Genomic DNA, 20,990 nt, shown 5'->3' with positions numbered 1-20,990 from the left:
GAAGCTTGTAGGAAATCAATCATTGGTGGAATCATTTTACTCAAAAATATTTGCCGCTTCCTGAATAATTTATGGGTATACTTTTGTATGGTACCGGGTTGTGGGGCGGCGCGCTGCCTCTAGCAGGTGCGACCTGCTCAGAGCGCAGAAGGTGCTTCCTTAAGGTAGCTTCTAAAGAAAAAAAAAGAAAAGGTGTCCCAATTTTGTTTTGCCCTAAATGGGCACCGCAGTGCTGCCTTTTAGAAAAGCACTAAAATGGGAATAAGGCAGAGACAGAGTTCAGGTACATGTTGAAGCACCTTTGACGCAGGCAGTTGAGTGACGGGTAGAGCACATGCTTTCATGAGTGGCGCAGATCCGCCTAGTGCACTACCAGAGTCTGGAACATTATGTGGCTGCATTTATTACTGCTACAACACCATGCGCTGAAGTGTTCCCGCTATGCGTAGCTCACTTCGTGTGCAACTAACTCGGCCGTAGGCGTGCGTAAGGACGATGAAGACCCAGAGACATGACAGCGACGAATGTGCTCCACGCCCTAACGTCTGCTTGTTGCGTAAACGCCGCGTCTGCAGGGTTCTCTGACAGGGGAGACCTTCGGGCATACACGACTTTCTTATCACCACGAAATCACCAGGGAGTTCCTACAAAGCACAGTGCGCTTATGATTGGAACTCGCTATGCGCCCTTTACTTCTTTTGCACTGCTGCTGTTCCTACTGACCAGCATAGTTTCGTAGGCATCCCTGGGTATCGCCGAGCTTCTGGTCATGGCCATGGTGAATGAAGGCGCCACGGAAGCGGACGCCAGGAACAGCATTTGGATGCTCGACTCCAGAGGCCTTATCGTCAAGGTGAGCTTGCTCATCTCTTTCACTTCCCTAGCACTTTGCTGGTGCAGAACACTCTCTCAATGCAGGTTAGGCATTGCTTAAAGTAAGCGCCGTTCAGCTATCGAAAGCTGAGCAAGTTGTGGGTACAGCGTTGTGCACTGGTGCACAAACACCGTACATTGTGCGAATAACGAGAACTGTGCTGTTCGCACTCTGTTCCCTTTGATCTGGGAATGGCTTTCTTCCTACAACGGCAAAGTGTCGGATATTTTTTGGGAGCTTTGGAATAGGGCCGGGACGCTCAAGAGGCGCCATCCACACCTAGGCACGCTCTTTCCTCTTTCAGCGCACCGTTCTCCTCATGTGCATTCGCGCCCCGCTATTCGCCTATCTTTCTAACTTGTAGGGCCTACTTATTCTAGGATTCGGCGTTAATCGTATTCTGAAGTTCGCTAACATTTGAGGTTGCTTTAGCTTCTGTTCGTGATGCTTTCTCATCTCATGGACATATTCAAAGATCGTGCCATTCTTCAAGTTTGGGGTGGCAGCTTCGCGAATTTGCTTTGTGGAGAGAGCGCGGGGTTTCTATATTTAGTATGAGATATTGTATGAACTAGTACAGCCAACTATGTAACAGTTACTCTGTCTTTTTTGATTCATTACTTTGAGCTTAGGTAACGTTTTTTAACTCTGCGAGTGCAGCTATTCTAAGCACCGCCATGCGCTGTGGTATTTGTTCTTTCTCCTTTCTGATTGCAATCCGCTGTGTAGAGCGGACTGCTGTGGCATTAATCGTCCTAAAGCTGAACGTTGTCTTTGAGAAGCAGCATACTGGAAGTGCTTCAGAGTGAAGGCCACCGGTGTTATTTAATATGGGCTCTGATGTAGCACAACGTCCCACGGAGATGGCTTTGGCACTCGGGTGCTGAACGCAAGGATGTTGGACGGAATCTCTGCAGTGGCTGCATTCTTGCCGATGCGATATGTAAAGACGTCCGCACGTGTTTTGGGCTAGATTCCACGTATTACTCATACACTTTTTTAAACCACGCCAGGCAGCTACACCAGTGTTGCCAAACTTCAATAGTTTTATTAGAATTTAGCTACACATGCTAGCTGGTGTAGGCAAAAAATAGCCTGAGTAATGTGTGGAGTTTAGCACAAAACACGTACGGAAACCTTTGCATTTCGCCTCTGCAGACATGCAGCCACTGCTGCCACGTTTTGATCCCACAGCGTTGGACTATTACATCGCACAGCGCGGGCATTTTTATATTCCGCGGCCGAACGCCGCAACCACGCCACCGCGGCGGGGGCTTCTGGTCTATAATTAGCAGTTTATAGACTGAGTTATTGTGTGCAATTAGTGTAAATTAGGTTGGTTGGTTTGTGGGGTTTAACGTCCCAAAGCGACTCAGGCTATGAGAGACGCCGTAGTGGAGGACTCCGGAAATTTCGACCACCTGGGGTTCTTTAACGTGCACTGACATCGCACAGCACACGGGTGCCTTGCTTTTCGCCTCCATCGAAAAGCGGCCGCCGAGGCCGGGATTCGATCCCGCATCCTTCGGAACAGTAGTCGAGCGCCATAACCACTGCGCCACCCCGGCGGGGCATTAGTGTAAATTAGGGAATCCAGATATATCGTGTGTTAAGATTGTGGACGAACACCTAAACAGTCACGCCCGAGGCGCGAGTACAGCACGTTTTACTAAATTCAGGTTCTAAGTAAAACAAGTAAGCAAGCGGCTTCATTGTGACAAACAAGCAGAAAATGCATTAGGCGCATAGTCTCAAAATCAGCAAAAAAAAATTCCGTTTTCTCTAGCTTTCTCACTGCGGTTAAAGCCTTTTTTCTTTAGCTTTCTAGTAGCAGCGCACACTGGTGCGTAAACGATGCAGATTTGGAAAGGGAATTTCGTTTTCAGTATATGTGAGGTCAGTAGGCTCAGAAGTGCATTGCTACCTACACCCTTTCGGTTAGCAGGTGTGTGATCTCGCATTCTTTCGACGTTGGCGGGATGTTCTATATCGCTTTTATTTTCAAAGTTTCTGCCACCGGTGAAAGCCGACAGATCTAGTACACCACGCTCCCTCTTCCTATTGAGTCATAAAGGGCGCGACGAACTTCTGTCACTAAACAGGGTGTCGAAGCAGTATGCATGTGAGCTTCTGATTAACTGGCATTTATTTTTATTTTTTCTTTAAACAGAACTGTCCAGCTGCCTTGGTAAGAGCATTTTGGAGGTTTTCAATGGAATGGGGTAGCTTCTAGAGACAGAGATCGCAGTATTTCCTGTGGTAGTAGCGATAACTAAAGTAATCAAGTAGTGCAGTGCATGTGTGAAGGTACGGGTTGGAGCGATGTTTTGTTAGTTCATTTCACCGGGGAGGTTATTTCTGGAGATAACTGGCTGTAATTAATATGCGCTTGAGCAGAGAAGGCAACGTTTACCTTTATGCCTGTGACATATGAAACGCATGCCTAGTGAGACATCTGACGATGTGGCATTGGGAAAAAGCACACGGATAAAACGAATGTAGTCTTTCTCATTCCTTGGGCTTTGGCCAGTAGGTGTAGTATTTTAATGTTTGCAGCGACGAACCAGTGAACCAGTTTTTTGTTAAACTCAGGCAAAACTAACCGGATGCAACCACAGCGTCGCTTGCGCGACTGATTCGACATCCGCTTTAATGGATGCCTCCACAGCTTTGTTTTGTTCTGCACTTGGCGAAAGTAGTGCCTAGGCGGTTTGCTGCCACCAAAGCAAACTATTCTCCGGGTATGGTTCCAGTAGCACTGCTGTCAACGAAGGAATGTGTAGAGTTCTTTGCACTTGATAAGTAGTCTCATTCTTGAGAATGCATGGCGCGGTGTACTTCCCTTGGTGACGTGAATGGATCTGTAGCTACCTAAGCAGCTGTATAGCTGCAATGAAACTTGGGCGTAAGGCATATATACTGGAATAGTTTCGACTGTTGTGAATAACATGCTTGCACGAGGGGGGGGGGGGGCACCTTGGGACTCTTTTTCAGCGGTGCTCATTCGCCGCGAAACGCGCAAATGTTATTTAAGCTTAGAGGGCGACATTCTGAAGCCGAAGAAGCATTTTTGCGGTGTTTTTATCAAGTTTAGTCTGGCATCTATGGAGAAGAATGAATTTCTTACAATGTGGACATGGTATTTTTCGGCTTTAGTATGGCTCTGAGGAGACTGCTGCTGGTTTTCTGACCACATCTGTTTCATAAGTAATTGGAAACGAAGGTAGCTCTTTATCATGCTTATCAAAGTACATCAGTGTACTTTGTTTTTCATGGTTTGATATTTATTTTAACTTCAGGCTGCGTTTATCCTGAGCAGCGCATGATAAAACAATGGCAACTGTTATCTCTGTGATTGACAAAGCGCGGGGTGGCTCCTAATAGGCATCGCCTTGAAGTCCAAACTGAATGCAATACTCTTCTACAGGTTGGTGATCATGCACTGAGTATCTAAGCCCGGCTGCGTTTGGAACCTGCATTGATTCCTGCTCTCACTTGCATAACCACTAAAGACAGTTTAGGATCAGTCTTGCAAAGCAACCTTGTAAACACGCAATCTTTTTCATTTGGCACTTCTCACGGTCACACATTACTACTTAAGACGTAAAAAAGGAAAAGTCTTTGTAAAACCAATGTGTTTGCTTGCACTGTTTACGGCCTTGTGTTATTTTGTTTACTGGCTACATTTCCCATCATTCAGCGTGAACAAAATAATGCGCGAGGTCGCAACGTCCGGTGACGAAAGCCTATAAAGTACGTGCTGAATTTTAATATTTTCTCTGCGCCACAAGCATGGAGTGGCTGGTGAATGCAGTAGGTTTTGGCAACATTACACTTAACCGGCAATTATTCATCGTTCTGTGTTGCGTTGTTATTTTTCTGTCTGCGGCCTCTATTCTACACTTTTTTATGGACACGGCACAGGCTGGAGTGCGGCAGAAAGGTTCGCGCCATATTTCCGGGCTGTTCAGTGTCGATCGGATCGCTCAGTGTGTGCGTGCGCCCTGTTGCAGGACCGCACCCCTAATGGTGACAGCACCCAGTCGCACAAGGACAAGTTTGCGAAGGACGCCAAACACATGACCCAGCTGCTGGAGATCGTCAAGTTCGTCAAGCCCACTGTGCTCATCGGTAAGCTTAGCGACCGAAATCTGCGGCTTTACCTACGGCCAGCGAGCCTCAGCGCGGTGGCAGCTAAAAAAAAAAACAAACAAAAAAAAAACAATCAGATTAAAATATGCGACCAGTTCACATTTTCGTGCGCGCAGATGGGGACATCCACTGCGCTAAGTTATGTGTTTCGTTTGATGTATTGTTCTGGACGATTTTCACAACGTTCTCCTGCTAGCCAATTTTCGCGAAACCTACACCACGCTGCGATGGTACCGCGAATTAGTCTTTGGATAGGCAGCGCGCGGAATCGTTTGGCGGCATCGTTTTCGTTTTCTTGACATTGTTGTCATAACTTTCCTATGAATGAACTGACATTTTTTGGGCCATCGACACAACACTGTGGCGGCGCGATCATCCTACTGACTGAGAACCCACAGTACTGGCTCGCTTTGTGTACGGCTGGTGCTGTGTATAGAAGTCACTTTGGGATGTTGTCAAGGGAGCGCGGCGGCAACAAGAAATCTCAGCAGCACTGCCGCTTGCCTTTTTGTGCGTCGACGAGGTGAAAAAGCTAGGAGATATATCACTTTATTGCTTTATCGCTTTCAAAGAGAAGGCAGCTTTTGGGGCAGATATCGCTTGTTAAGCCTCGATGGTTTTGCTTTCATGGCATTTTCCGAGAGACAGACTATTTTTCTCGGGTAACGGCAAGGTGCCATTCTATCTTTGTCTTCTTTTAGTTAGTCGTCACACTTTAATGATTTAGTTGCGCCTGCGATTGAACCGTACCGCTCGTAAAATTGTACCTTGTTGTACTTAATTTTTTCTTTGTGCATTTTATACGCTCACGCTGGCCCCCAAAATAAAACATCTGAGTAAAGAGACTGGAGCGCCAAAATATGGGCGCATTTGAGACGAGAGGACTCAGCTGGCACAGAAAAGAACTAAAGCGGCGAGACAGGCAGGTATCATTAATTATCCGATGAATAGAAAATTTACACACTAGAACGTATGACTTACTTGACGTTTAAAAATTATATCGGCAGATGAAAGCCGGAAGAGAAGCTCGTGCCTCCCAATCAGACATGTATCGCGAAAAAACACGGACAAACAGGGTAGAAGTGATACAATACGGACCCTGCTTGTCCGTGTTTTTTCGCGCTGTTACACCATGCCTGATTTGTATCGAAACCAACTTGCCCAGTTTTCTGTCCTCCAGAAGTTTCGTGCCTACTGCTTGTGCCGTCGCGCCTCCGAGGGCGTTCCCCAAATTCACGTACGCCGCAAGGCGGAGTGACTTGAGCAGGCTTGTCTCTAAGTGCCCGAGCGGACTTCTACAGAATAAACGAACGGAACTTTTACACCTGCTGTTCTAGGTTTCACAATCGATGCCCTCGCTGAGGTGATACTGCATAGAACGAAAAGCAATGGAACCCATCCCTGGTAAAAAAATAATCTTCTATGATGCATTAAACTCATTCAGGCTTTATCATACCATGTCATTAAAATAGCATACAAATATCGTACGATCTCATGCATTCTCATAAAATATCTTCCGTACTTTATGGTAATGTATACATTATATATTCGTATGCTATTTCAATGACACTCAATGATATTGTAGAATACTGTAGGCGAGCAGCTTAACCAGCGCCATATTACGCAAATTTATTACTTGAAGCATCTTATGAGTATGATCGCCTTAGATAATATCTTATTTGCAATTTCCTGAGATATATATGCTGTCTTATAAGCAGCGCTCGCGAGGTCTCCGTCGCGGCTTGCACATTCCGAAATAACATGCTGGGGCGTTCCTTTCTCGGCTGACCTCCTCCCTTGCAGGCGCGTCTGCGCAGAGTAACGCCTTCAACAAGGAGATCCTGGAGTGCATGTGCGCTAACGCCGAGCGGCCCGTGGTGTTCGCCCTGAGCAATCCGACGCACAAGGCCGAGTGCACGGCCGAGGCTGCCTACACGTACAGCGACGTAAGTATACCCGCGCCCAATGCGTGCACGCACGGCGAGACGCAGTCTCGGCTCTTGCCAAGCGATCTCGCTGGGCTTAGCGCCGATTCTGGGAAAGGAAGAACCGCGTTCACACGATACTTCCATAGTCGGATACACCTTAAATCTGCAGTATCCAACGCATAATTTCTCCGCGACCGAAAGTAGTACGTTATTAAGGATTTTCTGTTTACCCAAACACAGAGCTAACCATCATAGCTATAAATTAAAAGCGAAATCATTTCCATGCCTCTGGCTTGTTTGGCATTGTCAAATATTAAAAACTGATAATTTTTACTGTTCAGCGGAGTAATACACACTTCCGATACCACCGCCCATAGTTAGCAACTGCTCTCTTCTTTATGTTGTGTCCTACTATAGCGAGTTTTAGTTTAATGTGACTATCAGTTGGGGATAATTCAATAGCGGGGCGCGAGTGTGCTTGCGTGCCCAGAATTCTGTGCTGAAAGGGCGAAGTGCATGGCTTTCATTCAGGATATGTGCATTCCCGTCTCGCTATTCTATCCAGCTGTTCGATACGGTCACCTTATTCTAAATATATCTACTATATTGCCAGGTTCAAAAAATTTCGTCGCTAAGAGAAATGCTACGTCGCAAATGGCGTGGAACTGCATCGGACGATGCGAGAGCGCATCACCGCCAGGATGGTGCTGATGACATGCGCATTCATGTTCAGCAGTGCGAACATGAACTCTCATTTTGGTCCATGACCCTTTCCCGAGCATTTCACCCCTGAAGAGCCGAGCACCAGGCCGGGGGAAAGATTGTACCCATTGAAAACCGATTGCTACCCGACGGTTCCGGGGATGAAACCTGGTACCTCCCGAATTCGAGGCGGATGCTGTACCACATATATATGGCGATATTTCATGCCGTAATCGTAACTTTTTTTAATACAGCCACTCTATTTAGCCGCTTTTTTATATTGCAGTCTTCTGCACAATAAAAAGAGCAAAATTATTAGGGACGAAAAATTTCTGAAAACAGACGCGAACACCCTCACCGCCAAAGATCAATCTTAAAGTGTGCTGAAAAAGAAGGGATATCATGTTGAAGAGAGGCTTGTTTACTTTGTTTTCCCTTGCGCGCTGGCATGGGTTTAGATGAGGGGGGAGAGACGGAGCATCATTTTCAATCACGAATATCTTCACGGCCAATAAAGGTGGCTTAAAAATATTTGCTTTGTGACTTTTTGTAATCCGTTTTTAATGGGCCTTTTAAGTAGCGAGGGGAGGCGGCTATTTTATAGCATAAGTTTGATGCTATGTTACTCTCGATGCGGTAGTCTCGCCTCTAACCTTCCGCTGACAACCAGTTGGTTGACCTGCACTCGAAAAAAGAAAAGAAGCGCTTTAGAAGTGCTGGCGACCAAGCTCTCGATGAGGCCTGCCACGATGGCTCAATGGTAAGGGCGCTCGACTGCTGAACTCAAAGATGCGGGATCTAATCCCGACTGCTGTGGCCGTTTTTCGATGGAGACGAAAATCAAGGCGCCCGTATATTTTGCGATGTCAGTACACGTTAAAGAACTCTAGGTGGTCGAAATTTGCAGAACCGTCTTCTACGGCTTCTCTCGTAGCCTGAGTCACTTTGGGAAGTTAACCTTTATAAACCATCAACCAAACCAAGCGCTCAATAAGGAGTACGGCATTAAGGGGGCTAGGCGCGCTTACGTGTATCTTTTCATCTTCGGTTACGGGTCAACAGATAATGGGCAATGCTCTTAACGCAACCGCAGACTTGAGCTAAGAGGTCGTTTACAGAGGGGTCACTGGCCTAAAGACGCTCTCTGCCATTGCTCCCACGTCTGCAGGGCAAGTGCGTATACGCGAGCGGCAGCCCGTTCCCGCCCTTCAAGTACAAGGGCAAGACCTTCTACCCTGGCCAGGGAAACAACGCCTACATCTTCCCGGGCATCGCGCTCGCCGTCATCGCCTGCGGCGTCCAGACCATCAGCGACGAGGTCTTCCTAATCGCCGCCAAGGTACGGTACCGCGCCGCTGCACCAGTGGCCCGGCCTGATCTGGTTAGAGCTCGCACTGCTAGGAAAGGGAGCACGCGGTCCCCTGGCACGCGCTTTGAGTGCGGCAAGAGAGAATAAACAGGAGTCTTGGCGATTTGCTTTCTTCGTCTGGTGGAGGAAAACTTCGTCCTTTTTCCAGTACAGAACGTATATTTCGAGGATGAAGGCCATGTGGTTGTTTGTTGCCTTTAATGATGGAGCGCGCGTGTTGTGTTCTATATAGCAACCGCAGCAAGCTTCTGCTCCTGCCGTAGTTGTTACGCCGGTACTTTCGCCAACATGGCTGAGGAGCTTGATGGAGAGAGGAAACAAGTCGTGGATCAGCAGCATTTCAGGAGGAAGTTCAACATCGATGATGATTCGTTAATATATAGTTATGTAATGAAGAGCAAGGACATACGTTTGAAGACAGCTGAGGATGGTGACACCGTGGACATAAACGGGTTGAGGTGAGGACTTTAGGACGATTTTATTGTTTAGAGCTTTTAGTTGAGTACGTGTACATCATGCTAGTAATTGTACGTTAGGGCCAGCATCTGTAACCCCTTTCGTTGCACTGTGCTGTCACTTGTTATCACTTGTCAATATAATAACTATTCAAAGCTAAAAAAAAAAAACCTCGAAAGTGCTAAAGGCACGTTCTTTAGAAAGTCCGGCGTGCTCGTCGTCAGCATTGTTGACTCTGTCTGCTTTGTGAGCGGAAAAATCACAGCACACAATCGACACGGCGATACTAGTTAACACGTATGGCCGAGCCCTTATTGATTGGCGGGTTGTCTGACGTCACGAAATCACATGGCTTCGGGCTGGAAAGAGCTGCGAGCTCGGGTAGCTCTTTTGATACGGGAGGGGGAAATTGGGATTAAACCTTGTTCAACCCTTCGATTCCGAATCAGACAAGTAGTCATAGACCGCGCATTCTGTTCATAGGGTTTAGTAAAAAGAGGCTTTGTACCTATGTCGGCTGCTCTATTATTCCTCATAGGACCCTTTAAGGACATACGCGGGAATTACGCGGCAAAAAGAATTTAGACATGCATTCTAATAATGAAAAATGGTTTACAATTACAAATGTGCTTCTTCGATGGCAGATCTGGATAGCTGATGGCTCCGCTGCTGTAGCTCAGTGGTTGAAGCTGTCGGCTGCTTAACCCAAAAGTGCAGGGTTGAATGCTGGTCGCGGCTGCTGCTTTTCGGTGGAGGCAAAAAGCAAGGCACCTGTGTATTGTGCGGTGTCAGTGCATGTTAGACCCTGAGGTGGTCGAAATTTCCGGAGCCCTCCACTACGGCGTCTCTGGTAGCCTGGGTTGCTTTGGGACGTTAAACCCCATAAAGCAAACCAAACCAAACCTGAATGGCCAATCGCTAGCAATAATCGCCACTTCAACAGAGATGTCGTCCAAGTCACTGGAAGTGTTAATATATTAAGCTGTTTATTACTGGGGCAGCTTACGATTCTATGCCAATGGATATATGTCAGTTAGTGGAGCCATAGATTAAAGGATCGATGGTTAAGCGAGTAGCAGGGTGCTTGTACGCGCACGAGGACGCGGAAGGGGACCCGCAGACAGGAGCTTTTAACCGTGTCACGCCACACTCTTTAAGATGGAGCTTAAGTGTGTCTTACAATTTTTATTATGCAACTTTCTGGATTTCTTTTTTTCTGATTTGAGGCATATCCTGAATGGCTTGTGGCAAGTGTCTGAATTAATGCCATGGTCTGAAGTAATCTTAAGTCTATTATCTTAACGTCGATCCTGCCATTCTAGTGCTGCGATAATGTCGTTTCGGTCGCAACAGAGGGAGGTTTGGAAGTGTAAAAGGAATTGCGGCATGCGTCACCGCCTGCCCGTTTCATCTTAGCATTACCGTAAAATACCGAGCAAGCGCCTACCTAAAATTCGTAGGTAATCTCGCGATATTGGGGGATGGATGCTTGCTTGGTCCAGGCTGGAAATCCACAACGGGCACACGGCAGATTGAGTCCGACGGCTAATCATTAAATTCAAGGTATCGGCCATCGTAGCGGGGGCTGGGTACCGCGTGAATACGAAAAATGTCAGACAAATAATTGCAACTGTTTATTAGACGATATAAAAAACCGCGTAGATAAGCACGGCCAATCTTCATCGCTGATTCCACCAAAGGAATCTCCAGATTCGGAACAAAGCATGAAGTATGCGAGCATGCACTCGTAAGCAAAGGCATCGCGATCCTCGGGCACGGCTGGTGATCTGCCCTCGTTGACATCCAGGCAAGCTTTGGGGAGACTACAGCCGTTGAAAAAAATTCCCCCCCCCCCCCCGCCTCATGCTCTGGACACAGAATGTCGTTGTGGAGATAGCAAACAGTGGGCGCTTGATGTGGGACGTGGGAAACGTCTCCCGGACGTGACATAATCGAACGGCGGTGGCTAGGCCTTTTAAGAAAATAGCACTCTCAAGAAAAAGGCAGGGGAGTGGAGTATAAAATATGTTGGTTGCTAAAACTGTGATTAGGTGTAATTGGGCTTTCATGCTCCACTTCTTTAGTATCTTACTCTTGATATTGACTGAAGCATGGGAGGCAAAAGCGAAAAGATGCCGTACCCGGAACCTGTTTGTCCATGGGGTTTTTTACGCCCTTTGTTGCTGTTGTAACCAGACTGGTGCGCGAAGCAAGTTCAGCATGCGACAGACATGAGGAATCTCGTTGCCGGTTCCGCTGGCCCCATGGGAAAATCCCGTCTCTCGTGCCAGTGTGTACTTTCGAGCGACTAAGCAGGTACCTGAAATGCGCGTGTTTTGACGCACGGATCAAGGCAGGCCTTTTTCTTTTTGTGACGGAACGAAAGAATGCACGAAAAGCAGGCGGTTTTACCAGAATTGTGCTCTGGCTGGCTACTGCTCACTGGAGAAAAGGATTAAGGGGGTGCTAGTGAGGTACATAGAATAGAAGGATGAGGTTAGGAGCAAGGACTTGGGTGCGGTCATATACTTAGTGCAGTCGCAATGCGTCCGCCGCGCGAGCATCGGGAATCAAAACATTGCTTTGTGGGCCATGAAAGCTGCTGATTACGGAGGTCGCACTCCGAGGACGTGCTCTAAATCAGATGGCTGGAATTGAAACAACCGAGAAATCTCCAACGTGGGTTTGCAAAGTTGCACCAAAGGGAAATTCCATTTAAATAGAATGCTCTGCCGTCACTGATCATGAGACTGTTTTGTTCTACGGTGTAAAAATAACGCTTAGTCTTCTGTATGATGTGGAGTTTAAGTTATTGTCATATAAGCAACTATTACCAATTATTCGCATGAATGTCATTCTTTTTCATTAAGTGGTAACCGCATGAGGCGACAGGCCCTAGCGATCCGTCGCGCGACGCCGCCGCCAACGCCTGTCGTTGCTGCTGGTGCATACCGCACGGAGCGACGTTTTCAGCGTTGCTGTTACCGCCGCCTCGTCATTCGCTCAAGGGGATGTGCAATCACGCTATATCCTATTTCTAGCACTAAACAGAATAATGTAACGATAAAACACTGATGAAAATTATGCGCAGTAGTGCACCGCTGCGCTACTACACAAGCAGTGACTATCTCCTGCTCCTTTCGAAAATTACCACACTAGTCTTTTTTTTTCTTTTACTACCCTTACAAGCTTTTACTGAATTTTCTCGATGCACTCATCAGACGAAGTCAGAGCGTGCAGGCACCAGGTTATTCGCCCAAACCGAACTAGGAAAACACTTCACACGCGGTCTTGGCAAAAACACAAAAAAAGCCAGAACGGAGGTTGAGCATCCAAAAGCCTTCTGCGATTGGCTGCCTCGCGAGCTGCTTCCGGGCGACACGCGAAATTTTCTAAAAACCCAGAAACTGAGCGACAGCGACGAGCGGCAATGCTTTGGCGGCCCTCAGCCCGTCGCGCGACGGCGTCGCGCGGCATGTCGCCGCGAATGGTCGCCTCATGCGGTTAGCGCTTTAAGGAGGAGAAATATTCTTTCTCGCGCCTTCTAATTTGCCGTCTTGGATGGCATGCACGCGCAGACGGTGGCAAACTCCGTGACCGAGCAGAACCTGGACGAGGGGCGCGTCTACCCGCCCCTGTCCACCATCCACGACGTGTCGCTCAACATAGCAGTCGAGCTGGCGGCTCACTTCTACGCCACGGGGGTGGCCACTGTCAAGCCAGAGCCCAAGGACAAGATGGCGTTCCTTCAAAGCAAGCAGTACGACTTCAGCTACCCGGGAACCGTCAGGGTCAAGTAGAAGGAGTTCGTGTCTTTCCCGTCGTTGTATTCGTTCTGCATGAAAGTCGACGTCGCGTGTACAACCATACGCACCTGCTAGGCACCCTAATTCCACGTTAGTGTAAAGGGTTCGCCTGCTCGTCCCAGGATGCTTAAATATAGACATCCAGGCTGTTTCGGTTATTTAATTCATCATTTTATACTCTTTTCCTTTCGTCTTGCGTAAAACCAGCATCATCAGCAAAGGAAAACAAATGCAGAAATGATGCTTGAATATTGCTCTTTGCATATGTATAGTAGTGTGGGCACAGGGGAATGCATGTGACCAAGACAGGGGATTTCAGAAGCCACTTCGAGTTTCCAGACATGTTAATCTTCCTGTCAACATATGCATCACAATATAACTTCGTTTGTTTGGTTGTAATAGCTTTAGCCTGCGCCTCTGTCTCTATAAGGCACTTTTGAGTGACAGAATAATTTATTAGGGCAATTGTGTAGAACCAGTGAGGTATTCGTGAGCTATGGACAAATTTATATGTAATTTTCGCCCTCTGGTATGGTTATACCTGTTTTGTTTCCCTTGATGAATAATGTGCTGTTTTGTGGTGCACTTTAGAATGTCTGGTTAAAATAGCAGATGGTTTGCATTGACTCCAAATTGCAGAACAAATTCTGCATCTTTTCATTTGCAAAGCGTAGGAAAAGCAGTCGTGAAGCATATCCCAAAGCCGCTGTTACGGAAGTGCATGTTACTGACTGAAAGCTAGAATTTTTTGCAGCTCTCTGCTGCAATGAATTATGGCAACATTGTGCTACTCTACATGCTGGAACACAACGATGCAAACAGCCTAATGCAAGGGCAGTATGCCAAAACTACAGCTTTTTGTGTTCGCTTAGGCCTGGTTATGTGTAAGATGTTGAGGGTCACTGGGGCAGTAAAATTTCACCTTCATTCTGCAAAAAATATCAGTCTACAGTTATCCCTGTTTAAACAGGGATAACACTGCTTCTCAATCTGCCTCGCTTGCATCGTAGACAAACGCCTTTTGCCTGTTGTATTGACCGCAAAAGAGGAGTAATGCAACTTGCTATAACTTTGGACAACTCTGGAAAAGGTGCAGGTGAGTGACCAAGCAAAGTCAAAGGAATATAAAGCTTTAGAACTTGGTTCCTTTATACGAGCAGCTGTATGGTTTGATAGTACCATATTTATTATGTGGAGCAAAGCATAGGATGTTCTCCAGCCTGATGCTGATGGATGCCTTTGTGCTTCAGGTAATGGGCTGTCAAACCAGGGCGTGTTCCTCTAAATGATAAGCAAGATAGGAGGCATTTTCATATTTTTTTTTTGCATTGTTAACTTTTTTTTTCAAGCATGACTGGCATAACAAGGTAAAAAGCCTGTGATGAAATTCAGAAGTGGTATACTTGTGGTGAAACATCTACTGGAAATGTGTGACATATGTCCTAAGTACTCCGAATGTCTTTCTGTAGAGTCGTAGAGGATCCAGGAATGTTGGCAATGAACTAAAAGAAAGTGACTGTTCTGCTGCAAATCATGGTTGATTATTGTGTGGCTCTGCAGGTGGATAGCAAAATAGTGCATTTTGTCATAAGCGTTTCTTCTGCATTCATCATCTGGCGTCGTCTTGCACTGGGGGCACTGCTCCATAGGGAGAGCAATGTGGCTATTTTTCGTTTTCAATTCTTGCCAGATTATTTTTTCGCAGAGCTTTGGAGATATAAAGGTCATTACTTATGAATCTCAATGAATGCTATACACCCAGTTCATCTTGAATTATGTTCTGTGTGATGCAGTATTTTTTTACTAAGAAAAGTTTCTCCTTGTTAGCATGTGATATCTTATAGGGGCATGAACCATTGCTTATATTATTTGGCATCCTTGGTCGAATTTTGAATATTTGACATCTGAATAGATTACGGTGATATTTAAAGGTTTAGCTGTTCTTATTTTGAGTTAAATGCCTTTGACACATTAGGTGCAAAGGGCATTATTTGAAAGAAGTTGTGCAACAGAACTCTAAGCTTAGGATGGAAGCTTTTCCATTTGCACTTTGGAGACCCAATTGTGATGGTGTATATTGGTAATCAGCATTATTGGTCAGCCATTGCTGTAATATAGATGATATATGCTCGTTTTTGAAACTGTATACCAATTTATTTTTTATCATTTACCAGTATTCAAGCATGCATACAATAGAAGACTGAGGGACTAAGTAGCAGAATAAATTTCTTTTGAAGTTGACTGTAAATTTCTGCCTGTAGAATTCCTAAGGTTATACTGCAATTGCAGTAATGCGAATTACCACTGGGGTTTTATTTGTGGTGATAGGCATCACTCACATGAATGCTCTTTGTTACAAATGTTTAAGGCTGCATACAGACAGTGCAGCAGCCATGTAGATTTTTTATTTGACTAATTTGTTTGGTAGGTATTAAATGCATAGCATTAGAGTCACTAAATACAATAATGGTCCTGTAATAAGGATTGTCATGGTTATTTTATAGGAGCCCAGTACATATAGCTGCAATATCAACGGCATTGCAGTACAAGAAATCCAAATCCTGACTGCAAAAAGTGAGCTTCAATTAGTTCAGTGGAATCATATTATGGTCTCAGGAGTGAAATTAAATGTAGGCTTAACTTTATGGTGCTGTTTAGGATAGTTAAGTGGGACAGGGAAAGCAGTTAGTATTTAATGCGGGAGTTTGAGAAGTGAGGAAACGGAATACTGTAGCATAAAGTTAGTGAGATTATTTATATTCAGTGAAGCTGCTGTACTAATATTTATTTTGAGTCTTGGGTGTTATGTTTTGTATGCTTTGTTGATCTACTTTTTAAGCCTGCATATGAAACCAGTCAGTTTTATAGCTAAGAATAATTACTCTGAGCATATTTAGCTCCACTGTGATGGTGTGCAATACAGACCATAAGGCTTTCATGATGTTGGGTACTGTCTTGAATTGTAGATTTAAGGAACACAGGAAGCAAAATTTTAAAAGTACCCAATCTAAGACTAGTTGCTGCTTACAAATACATCTTTGGACATGCTTCAAGGTTATTTAGAGCTTACATGTTGGTAGTATTAATCCTTGGAACATGTAGCCATGCAAGAAAAAGCTGCACGTTTTTTTTTTTCATTCCTAAATAATGAGCCGACATGATAGTTCAGTGTACTGAATGAAGTTATAAAGGATAGGGTTTCTCTGGAATCGAAGTTAAGGAGTGTGTCGTTTCTAGAGAGGTAGGGGTGGGTTGACAGTAGAAGAGGAGTGCTATTGGTAGCCATTAGTGACAAAAACATTTGTCACAATCAAATCACTGTTGACAGATTTTTCGATTTTGGCTTGCATTTCATATGGTATGTTTCGATCTCTCATGTGATGTTTCCTAGCTCTGGTGTTAGTGTAGACACATTAAATGCATGATGGAACAAAGTACTTAAATCTATACCATTATTTATATTCAAACACAATTTGTGGATGGAGGCAATTCAGCCAGTGTTGAATAGAATGTATTGTAATAAATATTTGTTGCAGTAAATATATTTGCTTCTCTGTGACAACTGACATGTACACAGTGTGCGTGTATACTATCTTGTCCACACAAACACAAAAAACTCTTCTGTGATGTTCCTTACTCGGGCGAACTATTGCACATGCTTGCTTTAGTTATGTCTTGCTGTGGCGCTTTTAATAATGTATGTTCTAAGATGGTGCACGTTCATATATCTCATGTGTATTTGAAAATGTTGTTTTCATGTCTGCTGACAACATTGTTATCCAAATGATATAGTGCTCGTGCATACACAGCAGTGATCTTATCGACGCAGTGTCAACGCCTAGGTCACTGCCATAGTCAACAGGTGATGAAGCTATGGTTTCTACTGGTTTCGACGTCATGCTTTTGCAAGCACTTTATATGAATTGTTCAGATTGCACTAATAAAGGAACAACAAAGCGGAACGCTTTGTAGACTGTTATTTTTCTTTCACCATTTATGGATCTGGAGCTTCCAACAAGCTCTCTGCGCTACAGTTCTCAATATCATGTGACTTGGCCATCGAAAGGGGTTCGAAGTGATGTTTGCACTGTGCAGCCTAACTCTACTACTATCTGCCCCGCCGGGGTGGCGCAGTGGTTACGGCGCTCGACTACTGTTCCCAAGGACGCGGGATCGAATCCCGGCCTCGGCGGCAGCTTTTCGATGGAGGCGAAAAGCAAGGCGCCCGTGTGCTGTGCGATGTCAGTGCACGTTAAAGAACCCCAGGTGGTCGAAATTTCCGGAGTCCTCCACTACGGCGTCTCTCATAGCCTGAGTTGCTTTGGGACGTTAAACCCCACAAACCAAACCATCTACTACTATCTGCTACTATAGTGCGCTGCTGTTCCTTTTGGCAGGGCTTTGCCTCGGCTTATAAAGAATCAAGTAATCGGCAGCCACAATGGTATACTTTTTTTCTAATGGTTACTGTTGGATTGGTACAAGAAGATTCAAGCTCTTGTTGGAAGAACTCTCATGATATTTCAGTCTTTGGTTGCACCAATTGCATCTTTTATCGCCTACAATCTTGGTATGTTTTCACGTATGCTACATCAGCACAGACTTCGGGCTAGTTATAATTCCAGGAAAGCTGTGGAGGCCTGGTGTCGGCTTGTCTTTTCGAAGCCTATAGAAGCTTCTTTCCAAATATTCGCAGAGAAATAAGGTAATGGTGTTTGCTGCACAATTGTTTGCAAAAATCGTTCTGCACACAGGAGGAGGGGTGCAATCTTCGCCTGAATGACGCAGAGAAGCCGTTCTTTCTGCGTATTTGAGGCGTTGGAGGTCAGAGTTCGAGTGTTCCTGCTGTGCAGATGCTTACGATTCCCAGGACGCTACCGCTACCTTCTTGCCTGCTGCGCGACTGCTCTGTGGTTAGTGCACTGGACTGCTGATTTCGAGGATGCGGATTCGATACCGGTCCGGCGGCCACCTTTCAATGAAGGCGAAACGTAGGTGCTTGTCGGTGCACCTTCTAAGTGCGCATAATATGTGGACGAAGTAAAGGGACGGGACATTTCATCCTTTGCGTCCCCGCAATTTTTTCCTGAATGTCAATTAACGAGCAAAACTAGAAGCTCTGCACTAATGGATTCCAAGTGGCCGAAAATTCCACAGCCTTCCACTATGCAACCGTATAGGCGATATCGCTTTGGAATGTTAAACGATATAAGCAATAAATAAGCATTGATGTCCTGCGGAGGTCCATCGACAAGAGTTTGTGACTGGCAATCGACATCACAGTGCCTGCAATCAGACCTTTGAATTACGTTGACGTCAAACTCGAATTCGAATCCACCAAGATTCAAGGACGCCAGTGCTATTTCTGGCGATAGGAGATTGCTCACGTCCGATGGGTGCCTCGGTAGGAGTTTGTGACTGGGTTGAAGTGAAACGCCAAAAAAAAACCATTCAGGTATTTCTGTAAGTGCAGATGCTTCTGAAGCGAAAACTTCACATCTTTCACTCTTTCCACTTTCACTCCCACCTTCTCTACCCTCAATGCGCGGTTAAGGTGTCCGCGACGTCTGGCAGATACTGCGCATTTCTTTATAAACATATTATGAGAGAAGGAGAAGGATAAACTTATATTTCCGTCGACAGTAAGTAGTAAATAGTGAGCTAGTGGCCATGAGCTCTTGGCGCTCGGCGACTTCTAGGGCTCTTAAGCCCTTGATCTGTGTTCGAGTCGGAGCTGAGCAACGCGTCCTTCCACCGGTCTTGAGTTTACAGCTGCGAACCTGCGGGATGGTGGTCCCGAAGGCAAGCCTAAATTATGTGTGAGAAAGGGACTTTTTGGCCTCATAGTATACAGAAAGAGGAGTAGACCCCAGGATATATGCGAGGATATATCGCTGCGTTCAGGAAGTGTTCGTTTTGGGTTGCCTCCGCGGAACCTCTTGGGGTTTCGTATGAGAAATACGTGCAGGGGGATAGAGAAGTCTACCTAAATGGTAAAGCATGGCGAGATGAAATGTAATCATGCCATATCTCGCCGTTCGCACAAGGGATGACACTACAGCCCAGTCGACGAATCCTCTGGCGTTATTGTGTACCGTCGGGTTCCCTGAATGGGATGAGTGTGCCGGAACCCAGATCTTAGGAAAAACTTGAAAACGTAACCTTGATTTGATTAACTCTAGACGTTTTTAGTGGAAAGCACAATTTTGTGGTGTGGAAAGTTCTTGTCTACTGAAGCACATACTTACCGAGTTTTAGCCAGTAATACCTTTCCTGAATCCGTGGAAGTGTTCGGCTGTAACTAAGACAACTAGCTATAGGATTATCATGGCAAGCTTCCGTGATCTCGCTGCGGAGATCGTCCGGCAGAACAAGAAGCCATGATCTCTGGCTGCTGTTGAAGTTCTTTTTGTATAGAACACCATTCCTAATTCTAAAAGGGTAGAGCATGCAGAAGAACACTAGGTACCACATCTTCACTTCATTTGAGGTGCGCCATTAACCGAAGAAGCTGTGGATCATGCCTTTGTCGAACCGCCATATATCGACCGTGTTTAATACCGCAATAAAGCTCTCCGCGTCCTCATCTTCACCTCCTTGCGCCGGCTTACTCCTCGGGGGCTCGGGACAAGCAGTCAGCATTATGATGTTTTCGGCTAGATTTATTTTATATGCAATAGTGACGTCACATTCGTGCAGTCAAAAGCTCCATCAAGCAAGCCGCCCCGCGAGACATTGAGGTTGGCGAGCCAACATAATGACTCGTGGTCGGTGGCCACACAAAAATGGCGACCCTAGAGATACGGCCGGAACTTGGTTGTTGTCCAGATGACAGCAAGACGTTTTCTGTTGTGGGGTTATTACACTCTGCCTTGGAAAGGGCTAGCATAACCTGTTCAGCGCCGTTATGCAACTGCACAGTTGCGTCCGTTGCTGTTGCTCTGATTCTCCCTATTGACCTGAGTTCTCTGTTGCCGCTTTGTCCCTGTGTGTCGGGATGTGGCATTGGTGGATGTGCTGGTTTAAAGCTCACATGGGTAGCGAGCACAAGAAACGCCAACACGGTACAAAGCCTGCACTTGCGCGAGGTCAACGTCGACGTACCGAAACAAACGATATTGCGACGGAAGCAGACCGCGCAGGCTATCATCGTCCCTGCCAGTCAAGAGTCATCAGGCTGCAGTGCCGACGCAAATACTGAAGAACCTTGCCAGCCCAGCCCCGGCCTTCGTTGCGTAACATGTCACAGTCAAAGAACTGAAGCCGCGGATGGCGACGACGTCTCGGACGCATGCATCGCCACTGAAGTGGCGGGCTTCGAAAGCGATAGGGACAGCAGCAGCGAACAGCTGTTAAATGCACGAATAGTAGAAACGGTACGTAAGACATGTTTTCCATACACTGTGATGCCCTGACACATAGTGACAGGACAGCAGCAGATACCTTTTGTCAACAGCGCAATGGGGAGAACCAGCGCAACAGCAGCAGAAGCATACCGCGCTCAAGTGACAGCAATACCGTCGTCTTCGTCGAAGCGATCACGCTTCGTCATCTCCGTGCGTTGCAGTAACCTTCATTTCAGTAACACGTTTCAACTATGACATGTCAGTGCACGTTAAGCAACGCCAGGTAATTTCGGGCCCTTCAATATGTTATTCCTTAAAGCACGTTTTGGGACTTTAAAGGTGCACTGAAGAAAATTT

General features: G+C 46.0%; 1 protein-coding gene across 2 annotated transcripts in view; it reads left to right on the top strand.

Moving 5' to 3' along the window:
* Nucleotides 1–17,249, top strand: part of Men (NADP-dependent malic enzyme) — a 194,884-nt gene extending 177,635 nt beyond the window's left edge. For both annotated transcript variants that reach the window (XM_084603162.1, XM_084603168.1), the window contains exons 9-13: nt 740–853; nt 4,888–5,005; nt 6,830–6,972; nt 8,825–8,995; nt 13,060–17,249. In XM_084603162.1, coding sequence (XP_084459288.1) covers nt 740–853; nt 4,888–5,005; nt 6,830–6,972; nt 8,825–8,995; nt 13,060–13,281 — 768 coding nt within the window. In that variant the 3' untranslated portion in view covers nt 13,282–17,249. The remainder of the gene's footprint in view (nt 1–739; nt 854–4,887; nt 5,006–6,829; nt 6,973–8,824; nt 8,996–13,059) is intronic.
* Nucleotides 17,250–20,990: the final 3,741 nt, after the last annotated feature.

Source organism: Amblyomma maculatum, chromosome 1, assembly GCF_055883805.1.
Source record: "Amblyomma maculatum isolate TAMU_Amacu chromosome 1, ASM5588380v1, whole genome shotgun sequence".
Lineage (NCBI taxonomy): Eukaryota > Metazoa > Arthropoda > Arachnida > Ixodida > Ixodidae > Amblyomma > Amblyomma maculatum.
Note: the sequence above shows the minus strand (reverse complement) of the source record. Positions and strands in the feature narration are given on the sequence as shown.